Source organism: Schistocerca piceifrons, chromosome X, assembly GCF_021461385.2.
Source record: "Schistocerca piceifrons isolate TAMUIC-IGC-003096 chromosome X, iqSchPice1.1, whole genome shotgun sequence".
Lineage (NCBI taxonomy): Eukaryota > Metazoa > Arthropoda > Insecta > Orthoptera > Acrididae > Schistocerca > Schistocerca piceifrons.
The window spans coordinates 472,387,973-472,402,927 of NC_060149.1; the positions used below are offsets into that span (position 1 = coordinate 472,387,973).

Consider the following 14,955-nt stretch of genomic DNA (forward strand, 5'->3'; position numbering starts at 1 on the left):
CACATTATTTACTACTTGATGTTTTCTGTACGGTCGTAACTGCACTGCGAAGTGGACTATGCCTGTCAGTATAGACTACGCAATTTGCATCGATGTGTCGTCATTTCAATATCTGACCAGCTCTCAGGCGAAAATAAACATTAATGGTTGCTTCTGCCACGGGTACTTGCAAGTATTAACCAACCTGGAAACATACTACTCATAATAGCTACAGTTATTAGTGTCCAAATGAAGTAAATACTGACTTAATGTTGTTCAGTACACTGTCCTCAGTCATCAATAAAAATATCTACATTTACACCCTTAATACCCTGTTTGTGGATGTGCTGGACATACGGATTTTTCCATAATTTCGAGAACGAACCAAAAATTTCGTTTTCCAATAGTTCGAAGCACTACCACACCAGCATATAAGAGCAGTTCTTGGCAGTGAGCTGCCTCAACGATGGATCCGCTGTAATCTGCGTACAGATATCACTTTTCACCATTGGCCACGAAAGGCCTCTCACATCAGTTCGCTTTTAGGCTGGAATGGGGGAGGGTTAAAAGACTCGGATTATGTGTCTTCCCACCAAAAACTTTGGGTAAATTGTGACGTCGCGTGGCAACAGAAAATCCATTAAAAAGTGTGAGACGAGTTTGGATATATGTCGTGTGTCCGGTAGAGAGAACACTGGAAATCTTTGAAAGGTAAATTAAAACTTTGATCTAAATGTAATTGTAAAAAGTATCTCAGGATTGTATTTACATTCATGTTAAAGATATATCCTGTAAAACTGATAATTACTTCGAAAATAAAAATTTTGTTGTAGGTTAAAATTCACTGGAAGGTTCTGTTTACATTTATGTAGAAGCTATAGTGTTGTGAAATCAGATGAATGTTTTCGAAGAATTTTTATTCCTCCTCTCTATACCTATTACTCTTGCATAAAACACCTGACACTGGAATATTTTCAGTGGCCATGTAGCACCGTCGCAGCCCTCAGTTTGAGAACCGATATAGATGATACCTAGCCCATTATAAGATCACCAGACAAGAAATTAGTCACACCATATACGCACACACAAATGATCAGTAAGCGCTTACAGATAGCGCAGCAATCAACCGCACGCGCACTGCCTTTACGTGAGCATAAGGCAGTGGCGATCAGCAAGACTTTCGAGCAGACATTCTACATAAACATGGGTAAAGTTAAGGACATGACAGAGTGGTAAAAAGAGGTAATTCTGTAAGGCTTTCCCCATGGCCATACAGTTGCGTGATGTTGCTATATTTGTTCGCGCTCCGTGTAGGATTGTTCAACGTGTCTACAAACAGTGGTGCAACACACATGGCCACGAAAAATAACGACAGAGTTGTCGTCGGAAAGAGATCCTGTCTGAGAGAGACCGGAGACACGTTTCACGGTTTCTGAATCAAAGTCGCTTAGAAACCCGACGGGAATTGCTGCAGACAGTGAATGAAGGTCCACCCCAATCTGTTAGCAAGGAACATAGCGACGGAAACTGCGTGTAATGAACATTTGGATTCGGATCACCTCGCAAGAGGTAATTGCTCACACAGGTACATAATGACTACAACAGCAAAGTTCATCGGACTGGAAGAACATGTGACTGGTTTTCTGAACACTCTCCCATCCTATCACATCTCGATTGTTCTAAAAAGTCACCAGGCTTGAAAACCATACAAAATGTGTGTGACATGTTGGACGGAGGGTAAAACGTCGACAATAGCTTCCTTACAATTTCGTGGAACTGCGCTATCACATCCTAAGCGAGTGGCTTAACCTGGATGCAACGTATCTACATAACCTTTCGGACTCACTTCCTAACCGAATCCAGGTGGTTATCAAGTTCAGGTGCGGAATTATACAGTATTAAATTATGCTTATAAAATGGTTCCTCTAGGATTGAGTAATTATTTTGTCCGGTGAGTTAACAGCTACAATTGTTAACGATTTCTTGAAATTAAATTTTCAAGAGACAAAATCATAGTGATCATGCTAAATTAGTGATGAGAGCAATCCATGTAGCAGGACTGTACGTGTAGCTTACCAGGCTTGTCAAGATGAGGGGCAGGCGGCGTAGCGGCCCTTGCGATCTTGGCGAAGGGAGCGCCGTACACCAGCCCTGGCGCCGACGGTGGTGGCCCGTATACAGGTGGAGGTGGCGGGCCCGAGTACCCACCTGTCCACGCAGAAGTTTCTTCAGCATACACTTGTCTCATTTTTAAGATAAAACGGCTTATGAAACACACTACATTTTTACATGCCATTCATTGTCACTTTCGCTAGACAATGTTTCAAGAAACAATGATAAAATGTGTAATCATTATCGAAATATAAATCACTTTAACCGTCTTTGAGAATAATTTAGGTGAGATGTGGCTCGAAACACGGAATATGAACATCAATAAGCACATGAAATCATTCGTTCGAATTTCACATTGTGTCGTACAGTGAAAGAATGAAATGGAACTGCAGTGCGCCATCTTATACGGAGGAAATCCACAAAAATGGCCGTAAGTCAAAATAAATTAGAAATGCATATTATATAAGAACATGTTTCGCAAACAAGATGAAGAATGGGTTACACATTTAGCTAAAGATGAATTATGATACATTTGTTACCTCAAATTATACAATACGAACCACTCTTAATAAGAAGATATCAATTTACTTAAGATGAAAACACATAGAAAACCACGTTTAACAGAGCATATCGCTATTCCCAGCTGCGAAATATTTAGGAAGGGTTGTAGGATGCTCTCTATGAGCACTGTAGCTTTCAGATACGGAGACCTCTCTTAGCATTCTACGTGGTGCATACATTCAGCAATGGGGAACTCACGCCCCAGGGCAACCCCATATGGATTGGAATTATACCATTATCATCCCCTGCGTCCATCCAATATGCTGTTCGCAGTCACCCTTTCAAACACAAGACTGCAGGGTTCATCTGTGAAAATTACAAACTTCCATTCAGCATCGGTCCAATTACAGTAAGTAGAGCACAATGCTACACGCACACCCACACGGGCTGAATGAAATTCTGTTTCTTGTAGGTGAAAATGTTTCTTTCTTACTTGAAAATATAAATTGTTATTCCTGTTTACGTTTACGGTAAGAAAAATTTGTAAGGTATGGGAATATTTTATTTCAAGAATAATACATTCAGTCGTTTTGCGGTACAGGTTTCTGTACAGGGATTAAATAAGATAATCTCTTTCTAATTAAATGATGAAAAGTAGGTGAATAGTTCGATGTCATTTATAGTAAGCTGTAGTCAGAATAGGCACAGTATTATTTTCTAAGGTTGTCATTATTATGGGGTGGTGGGTCGAATCAACTCACCTAGTCTCTGCCTGGCTGTCAGTGGTACATACGCAGCTGAACGTTTGACAAACAGACCATGCGACTCTCGTCACCCAACTCACAGTTTGTCAGGGAACTGAAAGTCATAAGACAGCTGAAAGTTCTGAAAACAATCGACTTTTAGGCATCGCTGGTTTTCACGATAAAACTAAAGCCACATATCGGTTCTGTTGAGGGGTATTTAATTTCTTTCGACGTGATTCATGACTATGATGAACAACTTTCTTCACCTTTGTATCGTAGCCAAAGCCTTGAGATGACACTTCGTGGCTTGTTAAAAGCTCCCTAAACTTCGGTCTATCCGGTTACTGTGTATCTAGAAATACATAGCTTCAAAAAAAGTCTGAAATGGGGTCCTTTTGGCCTTAATTTTGTAAATTCCTGTAGTAAACTACTCTCTGGTCACAATGAATATACAAACGCGACTCAACGGTATATGCAGTACGATTTTACATCATTCTTACATCACGTGCCTGTACATTCCTGTGCAATTTCCTCTTTCGATTTTCTTCTTTTCCATATTACATCAATTATTTCACTCTAGTAGTTATTTTGAGACACGTCATTTGTCCAAAGTGATGTTGAGTTAACGAAATAATAAAACGCGTGGCAATTCTGAATGGAAAGTACTGTGAAACGGATTAGGTCAGGTACAGTTGGCAAAATTATCTTAAACAAATGTGGAAAAAATTATCTTTACCAACTAGCACTTCCTTCTCCGTTTGGTACGGACCAAGAATAATTTGGCTCTGAGCATTATTGGACTTAAAATCTGGGGTCATCAGTCCCCTAGACTTGAACTAATTAAGCCTAACTAACCTAAGGACATCACACACATCCATGCCCGAGGCAAGATTCGAACCTACGACCGTAGCAGTCGCGCAGTTCCGGACTGAAGCGCCTAGAACCGGTCGGCCACCACGGCCGGCTGGATCATGAATATAATTGAGCTATAATGCACCAACATCTTGAAATTAAAATCCTTACAGTGGGCTTCTAATTCACAGTTCGTTGCAAACGACGTTAGAATTTGAAATATGCCGATTTTATGGTGTGCGATACTGTGGGAAAAGTGGTTTATCGTAAACAACATATAGTTAGAGAAACCGCATCACAGGGACCTGGTATGTTACAGTACATTAAAAAAGGTTAAATATCGGGAAAGTAATGATAATTTGCTTTTAATATTCAGTCCCTCTTTAATGTAGAGATGAACTGAGTTTAAACATTCGACCGTCTAGAAATCACAAAACACTATTGCTACTGTTATAATACGACATGATATTTACCGATGCGACGCGAAACTCTGTTTTCCAGCAAACTTTTAATGTGGCAGTGAATACCTGGTGTCGTAATTCATGGAAATCACACCTCGTTGTCTCACATTTTCCCCCCAGTCCATTCTCACATATTAGATTTTAATTATATTAATCTATATGTTTAATTTGCTGACTGTCCCATAGGACTATTGTCCAGTGAATTTCTGGATTACATTTCGATGCACTTAAATTGAAACAAAAGTGCAAATACTTATCTCTTCAGTTACTTTGTATCTTTACTTACAAATAAAAGTAATTATTGCATTCATCAACTTATACACAGGAAGGAAGAACACAAGGACTTTAGTGGAAGATCATAATTATTGTTGGAATAGGAGCTCAAATGCATATAGCTTACTTTACGAGAAATAAATTAAATTCTAGATACCTAGTACCTTGTATGTACATTGTTTTTCATACGTTTTAATGTTTTATGCTTATGTGTAGTACCACATACATTCTGTTATTTGAACGAATCTGTTTCAAGAGTTTATGAACAACATAAATGGCATAATAAGCTCTAGTCTGATAACCTGTTAAAATATCTTTATCTTTGCATTTATTGTGACAGAGATAGAACTAATGCATTTACTTATCAATTATAACTTAAAGAATCTTCCTGTTAGTATCCATACTTAAGGGTAATGGCCCGGTGGATCCAAAATATTTTTTGCGCTCGGTGTGGAATCGATAATCACACTGTAGTAATGGACTGTCCTTAAGTACATACGTTTGTAAACCTATTTCATTAAGGTTAACTGCATTAAATAATTATAAAATGATTGCATCTGAATGTGACAGTGTTTAATTCAATAAATAAAGGAATTTGTGGACTAGTTGCAGAAATGCGATTATAGTGCGATATGATTACAATAGTTTTATTTGCATAAAACGTTCTGTTGGGACAATGGCTAGTATGATCCCTTAAAAACGCAACCACAAATCATTACTATCTTTCCATCAGTATGGTTACGATAAATAACCAACGATATGCCTGTAACGTTAATGAAAATATCTTTGAGTGGCTTTCCAGGAACTATTTGTTGTTACTCCGAGAGAAATGTAAGAATAGCAGCAGGTGGATTGTGACGTAAGTGCATTAGTGTACGTATTCACCCGGAGATACTTGGGCCATCAGAGTCGTCTGCGTTACACCTCAGCAGATCCAAATGTTTCACATAAAATGCAGCAGCAAACTACATCTCCTGAATTTTAGAATCAATGCGTCCCACACTTGGAGATTCTCTCCCTTTCCCTCCTTCAAAGTTTCCTATGGCTGTAAACATATGCACAATTACCATAGGAGGTTCTTCTACTCGCTATTCTAATTATGTAAAAGAAACTTTAATATCGATTTTGTAATGCCCTCTATTTCCACGTTAAGATACGGCCAAGAAAGGTCAACTGCAGTAGCAATCCTTCATTACTGTGAGCCTAATTTTCTCTGATTCCTTAAAGCAATGCGTCCAGTGGACAAAGCAATTTTTGAGCACCTGTTTCGAAAACGGCCTTTATCATGAAAATTACATCTGCGTACTTCCCTTGTACAAAACCACGAGCTATGAGAGCAACTGCCCCTTCCCATCAGGCAATGGTGATTCAGTTCCCTCATGTGGTGACTTTCACAGTCCGACTCCAGGCTCCCATGAATCAGTATATTTTTAGCCAATGTTATTCTGCCAGTCATCTGAAAATACAAGTTTCTGTAGATCCTCAGTATGTTACGTATCTCGAGTGGGCTGGGTCTTCTGAGACATTGGTAGCTGATGGTCAAGTCCTGTATGCGTTTTCAAGCAATGGAGTAATCTTATTGGTATGGGATGTAATTGAGTCTCGTCACTTTCCTTGGTTTCCAAAAATAGCTATTATTCTCAACAGAACAGATGTCTGAGGAATTTAGGCAAAAAAAAATAAGACACTCTCTTCAGCGCATGCAATCTTTTATGTTCTTGGAAAACGAGAATCAGTATATAATTACATGTGGCATAGCACATCAGTTCAGATGGATGCAAATTTCGCTATTCAAACTCAACTTCATGTTTGTAATTCAGCAATTCCCCCATAAGCCCAAATATCTACCAAACACGAAAGAAACGTGTATCGAATCGGTCTGTAATGATTATATAGTTATTTATTGCTTTACACATACATGTTTATATAAACCCCAGAGAGTACCTTGTGGTGCCTGGCGCAGGGTGAATTGTGTACCACTATCACCTCTTCTCTAGCTCCCGCTCGCCCCAACTCTTTGCTTCGTGAATGTTCCACGTGGCAAATGAGTGTCCGTAACACTGTGTAACAGGTCGAATTTTACCGTCATGCTCGTTTCGTGAAATACATGTCAGATTTGGTAGAACTTTTCTGGCGTTACGTATTCAAAACTTCGTCTACATTTATTATCTTATTAAGTTTACTGCAATTCGCCAACATTCAATTTCTTTGACATTCTGCGACCATTACAAGCGTGAATACACTAAAGCGCCAAAGTAGCTGGTATAGGTATGTGTATTTAAATACAGATATATGTAAACAGGCAGAATACGGCACTGCGGTCGGCAACGTGTATATAAGACAACAAGTGTCTGGTGAAGTTGATAGATCAGTTACTGCTGCTACAGTGGCAGGTTATCAAGATCAAATAGAGTTTGAACGTGGTGTTACAGTCGGCGAACGAATGATGGGACACAGCATCTCCGAGGTGGCGATGAAATGGGGATTTTCCCGTACGACCATCTCACGAGTGTACCGCGAATATCAGGAATCCGGTAAAACATCAAACGTCCGACATCGTTGCGGCCGGAAAAAGATCATGCAAGGACGGGACCAACGACGACTGAAGAAAATCGTTCAACGTGACAGAAGTGCAATCCTTCCACAAACTGCTGCAGATTTCAATGTTGGGCCATCAACAAATGTCAGTGTGCGAACCATTCAACGAAACATCAACGATACGAGCTTTCGGAGTCGAAGGCCCACTCGTGTACCCTTGATGACTGCACGAAACAAAGCTTTACGCCTTGCCTGTGCCCGTCAACACCGACATTGGCCTGTTGATGACTGGAAACATGTTGCCTGGTCGGACGAGTCTCGTTTCAAATTGTATCGAGCGGATGGATGTGTACGGTATGGGGACAATCTCATGAATCCATGGACTCTGAATGTCAACAGGGCACTGATAAAGCTCTGTAATGTTGTGGGGCGTGTGCAGTTGGAGTGATATGGGAACCCTGATACTTCTAGACACGACTCTAACAGGTGATACGTACGTAAGCATCCTGTCTGAACATCTGCATCCATTGGTGTCCATTGTGCATTCCTACGGATTTGGGCAATTCCAGCAGGACAATGTGACACCCCACATGTCCAGAATTGGCTCTTCTGAGTTTTAACTTTTCCGCTGCCCAGCAAACTCTCCAGGTATGAACATTATTGAGCATATCTGGGATGCCTTGCAACGTGCTGTTCAGAAGAGGCCTCCGCCCCCTCGTACTCTTATAGACTCATGAACAGTCCTGCAGGATTCATGGTGTCTGCTCCCCCCAGCACTACTTGAGACATTATTCGAGTCCATGCCACGTCGTGTTGTGGCAATTCACGTTCTCACGGGGAACCTACACGATATTAGGGAGGTGTACCAGTTTCTTTGGCTCTTCGTGCATGCATCAGTGTTTTCTCTCATATCTTACAAATCAGACAATAAACATCATGATCGTTTTCAGACTAAAACTTATAGTTTGATCACTATTAGAAAACTTTTTTGGAAGGATGCTACACTTTTTGTGCACTTCGCCTCGCGGCGTAGCCATGTAGTCTAAGGCGCTTGTCACGGTTCGTGCAGCTCCCCCCGTCGGAGGTTCGAGTCCTCCCTTAGGTATGGGTGTGTGTGTTGTCCTTAGCGTAAGTTATTTTAAGTTAGATTAAGTAGTATGTAAGCCTAGCGTCCGATGAACTCAGCAGTTTGGTCCCATATAAATTACCATAAATTTCCAAAATTTGTGCACTTCAATAGTTCTTTAAGTGCTCTTGTGAATACTGATTTTCTGTTATTTAAAAAATCAAAGTTGAATAAAATCGCATCCCTTAGGACGAATGACCCACGTTTGTTCTTCACTAGTACTAATCTCTTTCGTGACGTTTCTGAACATTGTGTTGTTTCTTGTTTAATAATTTCAACATGTTCCTTCTAGTTGAAACTGCGATGTTTCATAAACGTTTACTCTTGTCTCATGTGAGTAATTTTAGCTGTAACTAAAGTGTTCCTTTTGCATTCCTATCGTGCGGTAGCGTTCTCGTTTCCCGCGCCCGGGTTCCCGGGTTCGATTCCCGGCGGGGTCAGGGATTTTCTCTGCCTCGTGATGACTGGGTGTTGTGTGCTGTCCTTAGGTTAGTTAGGTTTAAGTAGTTCTAAGTTCTAGGGGACTGATGACCATAGATGTTGAGTCCCATAGTGCTCAGAGCCATTTGAACCATTTTTTGCAATCCTACTGAGAACGTGTTTACTATCAGCGGGAGTGTTTCGCACATTTTTAAAAAGTTATTGGTGTGAAATAGTACTAGGTCAACAATTTTGTTTCCACCTGGTTTCTCGAAGTTCCAAGCTTCATTGTGCAAAATTAAGCAAAATTTACGATTCAAAGTATTGGTCATCTCTGACCACTACTTTCTCCCGTCTTTCGGGCAGCATACGAATCCCGCGGCAGAAGAACTGGACGTCTTTTGAGGAGATCCTGGGATCAATCCAATTTTGCACATGTTCATATAACCGGAAGTGCTAATCAGCCAGGTCGTGTGCCACTAATTTGAAAAGGTGGTAGTGATGAATGGCGTCATTGGCCGGGAGGATCTTGCGGGGCAGTTCCGGCCGCCTTGGTGCAGGTCTTATTACATTCGACGCCACATTGGCGACCTGCGCCCCGGATGGGGATGAAATGATGATGAAAACAGCACAATACTCAGTCCCTGAGCGGAGAAAATCCCCAACCCATCCGGGAATCGAACCCGGGCCCGTAGAACGGTAATCCGTCACGCTGACCACTCAGCTATCGGGCCGGACGTGGTAGGGAACGGGAACATTGAACTGAAGAATCCGGCGAGTGGGGTAGGACTTCTAATTTCAACGTTTCCAAGTATGTTTTGACGGGTACTGCGACGTTGGGTCGAGCAATGTTATGCTGCAAAATCACGTTTTCATGTTTATCGCAGTAATGTGACCGGTTGTCTTTAGTGTTCGGCTCAGACGTAGGAACTGCTTTCGATAACGAACTCCTGTGGTAGTTTCCATCGGATTCAGAAGCTTCGAAAACGGTCTGTCTTCCACCGCCTTGCCGATCTTCGGTGCCAAAATCACTGTTCTTGAAGAGTGCAAATCGTTTTCTACACTTATTTCACTAACAGGTGCCTCATCATAAGACTTACCCAACATTTTATGATCCTCAAACGGAGGTTTCTTCATGTTAAAGTAGAAAATCAAAACTATCCACAAATGTCGAGAACTGGGCTCGTAAGTTGGCATACTCAATCGAGAATAACTGCATGATAGAATAACAGATCGACTAATGTTTTGATGGCGTTCTTCTTATAAATACTTAAGTTTATTGTATGGTATTTACCACATACTACCTTCACCACCAATTGCTGTTACTGTCATCTATCGAAAACCGGCGGAAGCAAAGTTGTAGACCTAATATATATGAATTTATTTATTTTAATAGAAGGGCATACTGAGAAGTAATGCCTCCGAATTGACGAGAAAACTCTTGAAGATTTTAAACTAAAACTAGCTTTCTTAACATTCTACATATTTATCTTTCTTATCTACATATTTACAACCCTCTGCTGCTAGAGGGTTCCTAATTATAGCGTGTGAAATGGCGGCGTGTAAAGTAACTATGTCGGTACGTGAAAAACAGAGTGCTTCCACCTAGTTTCGAATTCTAAGATCTCGTTCACACATGGATCACCCTCCCCTTCAACATGATAGTGCCACACCACACATGAGCGCTGCGACCTCTGAAATAATCCCACACCTTGGCTCAAAAATGGTTTAAATGGCTCTAAGGACTATGAGACTTAACATCTGAGGCCATCAGTCCCCTAGACTTAGAACTACTTAAACCTAAGGACATCACACACAGCAATTCCTGACGTAGGATTCGAACCTGCGACCATGGCAGCAGCGCGGTTCCGGACTGAAGCGCCTAGAGCCGCTCGACCACAGTGGACGGCCCACGCCTTGGTTTCACTGTCATCCATCACCTTCCACACAGTTTCAAATTGGCGCCATTTCATTTCCATCAGTTTCCAAAACTTAAAGAAAACCTTAGAAAACTTCACTTCGATACTGATGAAACGGTGGAAGCAGAGGCTGTGGTTCCGTCAACAAAATCAAACAATCTATAGTGACTGTACCAACAAACTGGTCTCTCGTTATGAGAAATGTGTTGGTCGCCAGACTGGCTATGTTGAGAAACAAGCACTTAGACGTAAAGAATAATGATGTAGAATGTTAATAATCTTTGTTTCGTTCAAATACCTTTAAGAGTTTTCACATAAATTAGGAGGCGTTTGAGTGTGTGTGTGCAAGTGTGTGTGTGTGTGTGTGTGTGTGTGTGTGTGTGGGTGTGTGTGAGTGTGTGTGTGTGTATGTGTGTCTGTTTATGTGGAGAGGATGAGAGAATTCGTACGAACGAGAGGACGCCCAAACAACTGAAGCTAGTTGTCCTCATGCAGCAGCTTAAATAATTGTGTAATAGAAAGATTTTCTCTTATTCTGTTTTCTTCATTTTTAGGGCGAAGTTGCGATGATTCAGAAGAGAAAAATAAAAACAATACCCCATAAGACTAGATTTTATGTTCCCGAGTTTTATTCTGAGTGACCGCAACGATTAAAGAGCGTAATTAGTTGCATATTTGTTGTTGGTACGCGTGCAGAGGCCTTAGACGTGTACGTTTCAGGCTTTCCCCGACATGTGGACGCAGATGTTTTGAAGACGTGCTTTCTGTTTCCACTGCTGTACTGAAACTATGTGTGTTCCAGTTTATGACTTTTCCTTAGTCTAGTGAACTCTTACATTTGATAATTATACTGCCTGAAATTGATTTTAACTCAAAATTTACACCTACAGTTACAAACCCACAATATGGTATGCTCGTACATTGGATATATTGTTCTCGACGTACCAGATGACGAAAAAGAACTGTACTGGAGGATCTCCACACTCAAGGAACATGGAATCAAACAGGTTCCGCTTACACCATTCTGGATATCGTGAACGAAGAGAAAAATCTGGCTTTCAAACGACTGGTGTTGGAGGAATCAACGTCATTGCTACAGTGGATATTTCTGTCTTGATACGCGGGCGCATTTTGTGTTCCATATTTCTGTAACAAACGAACGCCAAGAGTACAATGAGAAATAAGGGAATAATTTTTGGTAAACGTATTATTAAATGCCACTTGTTTCGTCAGCGTAAATTATGCAGTGGAGTTGGTTTGTTAGCGCTGTATTAGTATCCTCGTTAAAAAGTTCTCCGCAGTCTTGCCAGCATTACCAGAAGTAGTCTGAAAGCATAAATATTTTGTGGACATTCGGTCTTTCTCAGAATAATTTTATGGGACAGAATGAAAAATCTTCAGGTTTGCTTCCATCAGGAACAGCGTGCTCGAAGACGATGTTAACGTGATTTAAGATAGGAGGAAGGGCAGCATTGGTCGTAAACATTAATCCGTTTACTGCAGTCGATTTCACTTACTGTGTAGCTATTTTCAGTGCGCTTATAACCAAGTCATAATGACACATCGTAATTACAAGCACACATGGTACCACACTGACATTACACATAACAAACATTTAAACTCCTTTTTAACAGTTTTTGGCCTTTGATGGGAGTGTGGTAATATGAGTGATTTTATTTACGATGAGACACCATGACTTGGATATTATTGCGCTGAAGACAGCCACACAACAGCTGAAATCAATCTATAATGAATAGATTAAAATTAACTACAGATGTTGACGTTCCTCCTATCTTGGATCACACTAAACAATTATTACCATCTCGATTAGAATACGGAATCGAAATGATTTTTCTGTTTAAAGCCTACCATGGTCCAATGCTTTTATTAATGCTCCCTCGTGTATCTCTTCACTCTACCTCTTACGTTGGAAATCTCTTTTGCACTTGGTAGGGAGGGACGCTTGCCCTTACCTGAGACAATGTCAGTGGTTGTGCGCAATGCATTCATATGTCAAAGTGGTTTGAGTTTGCTACTTAACACAACGGGTACAGATCATTGTGACTGCTCTAGGCGATTAATCTCATGAATGATCCTGTGCTTATTGCTGTTCGCCTCATTATCGTAGAAGAAGCAAACCGGTACGAAAAAAGTATCTTCTTTATTTTGTTTATAAACCTCTGGAATCCCGTCTGAAATATACTGCAAAAATGTTGATTTTAAACGAAAGAAAACCTTTACATGAGACAATCATCAAAACATTTGTAATCAGCTTTACTGAACCGAATTTCCTCTGTTGATTGCAACAATAAACGAAGAATTTTGAGTTATATCTATAAACAAAGAAATTTATTTGTTTATTCACTAGTTTCCAACCTACCTGCTAACACTGTTTACAGAAAAATCTCAGATGTATATTCTGACAGCTTTGCCAACGTATGTATGGCAGATCAATGAAAACAGCTCATAATACATTCAGGTGGACCGCGAATGATAAATTCTATTTCCTCAGCAGTAGACAAAGGTAGCCACCAAAGTATGAACACAGTAAAGGCCAGTAATCATTGCTAACAGTATACCAGGAAGTACTTTATCCGCTCAATATAGAGATTTTAGTAATCAGTTCGACCTATCCCTCATCTATTCCTAAAAATACAACTGAGGGTCAAACAGATCAAGACATTCACTCCTTCAGGAGTTTAATCTTTGCTTGCATTGAATCACCAATCCCTACAACGTAAACTAAGAATCATGTGCTGTCAGGATGTAAAGGGCTATCAAGATGTAAAGAAGATACACATTTAAAAACTACCGAATTCATCAAAGAGGATATTAGTATTGCAGATTGTGAGAATTTGCTTAAGAATGCTGATGTACATCATACTATTTTAAGTTAGAAGTTCGACATTTTGTTCAAGGAATTGATACCGCCAAAGATAGAAGGGTCAGGTAGCGTAGAAACGTGCATCAGCAAACCGCAAAGGATGTTGCACGTATCTAGAAGGTAAATGAAAAGTAAGTCTCACATTGGACAAGAGAACTAGTAAACAGATGGTAAGAGTAAACAGTTCAAACGATGACAGGAGTGGCATAATATATGCCAAATTGACAAAACCTGATCGGAAATTTCTTCCAGTGGGTGTGTTAAGGTACAACGGAAATTTGATAAAACTATTGAAAACAATAAGGATATTAATAAAATGAAACAATCTTATTCTCTTATTCTGGGGATACAAAAGCCTTCATAAGTTAATATGACAGCAAAATTTTAAGGAATCGAAACAGAAATACACGTTGGCGGGACAAAACTTATCAACAGTTATTAAGGGAAACGGCACAGCTAGTAACAGCTAAAAACTGTCCATCATTAAAAATTGGCTTTCAGAGTTCGAGAAGCTCAAGAGATTAATAAAAAATACGGACTGTCTATAATACAGAAGATGGTGTTCGCAAAGTAATATCAGAAAGAGATGTAAGACATGAGGTATGAAGAAAAAGATGCGCCCGAAAACGATGGAATCAGTAGGAAACGCAGTACACAAGGAACTCGAAAAATTATTTACATGGTGTCTACGGAGTAAGACAATTATCCTAGATCCTAAAATGGTTGTCATCATTGTAATTCTCATATCAGTAGAACAAAGCTTAAAAATAAATAGACCAGTTAACCTCAGCTCCGTAATGCACAAGATATTCAGTAAAATTATCACAAACAAAAATAAAAACTACTGGATTTTAATCAAGCAAAAGCACTTGTTCTACTTCAGTACGCGATTTTCAAATCTTGCACGAAAACTTAGAACGAAAATATGAGCACACTTTACCACTTAATCAGGTATGAACCTATTTAGAGAGAGATTTTGAGTCAATTAAAAGTAAATCTATTCTAAAAACCATTGAGAAATAAGTCGCTGATTCCTCCTATGTTAATATACTGATTACTATAAACATAAATGCTACATCTTCCGTTAGAAACCACTTGCATTGTGAACAATTCAGAATTGAAAGAGGAATCAGGCAAAGAGTGC

At 40.0% G+C, this 14,955-nt stretch overlaps 1 protein-coding gene across 1 annotated transcript in view; it reads right to left on the reverse strand.

The window, feature by feature from the left end:
* LOC124722431 overlaps positions 1–14,955 on the reverse strand; it is a 210,485-nt gene that overhangs the window by 141,248 nt on the left and 54,282 nt on the right. The window contains exon 3 of the mRNA XM_047247594.1: positions 2,056–2,187. Coding sequence (XP_047103550.1) covers positions 2,056–2,187 — 132 coding nt within the window. The remainder of the gene's footprint in view (positions 1–2,055; positions 2,188–14,955) is intronic.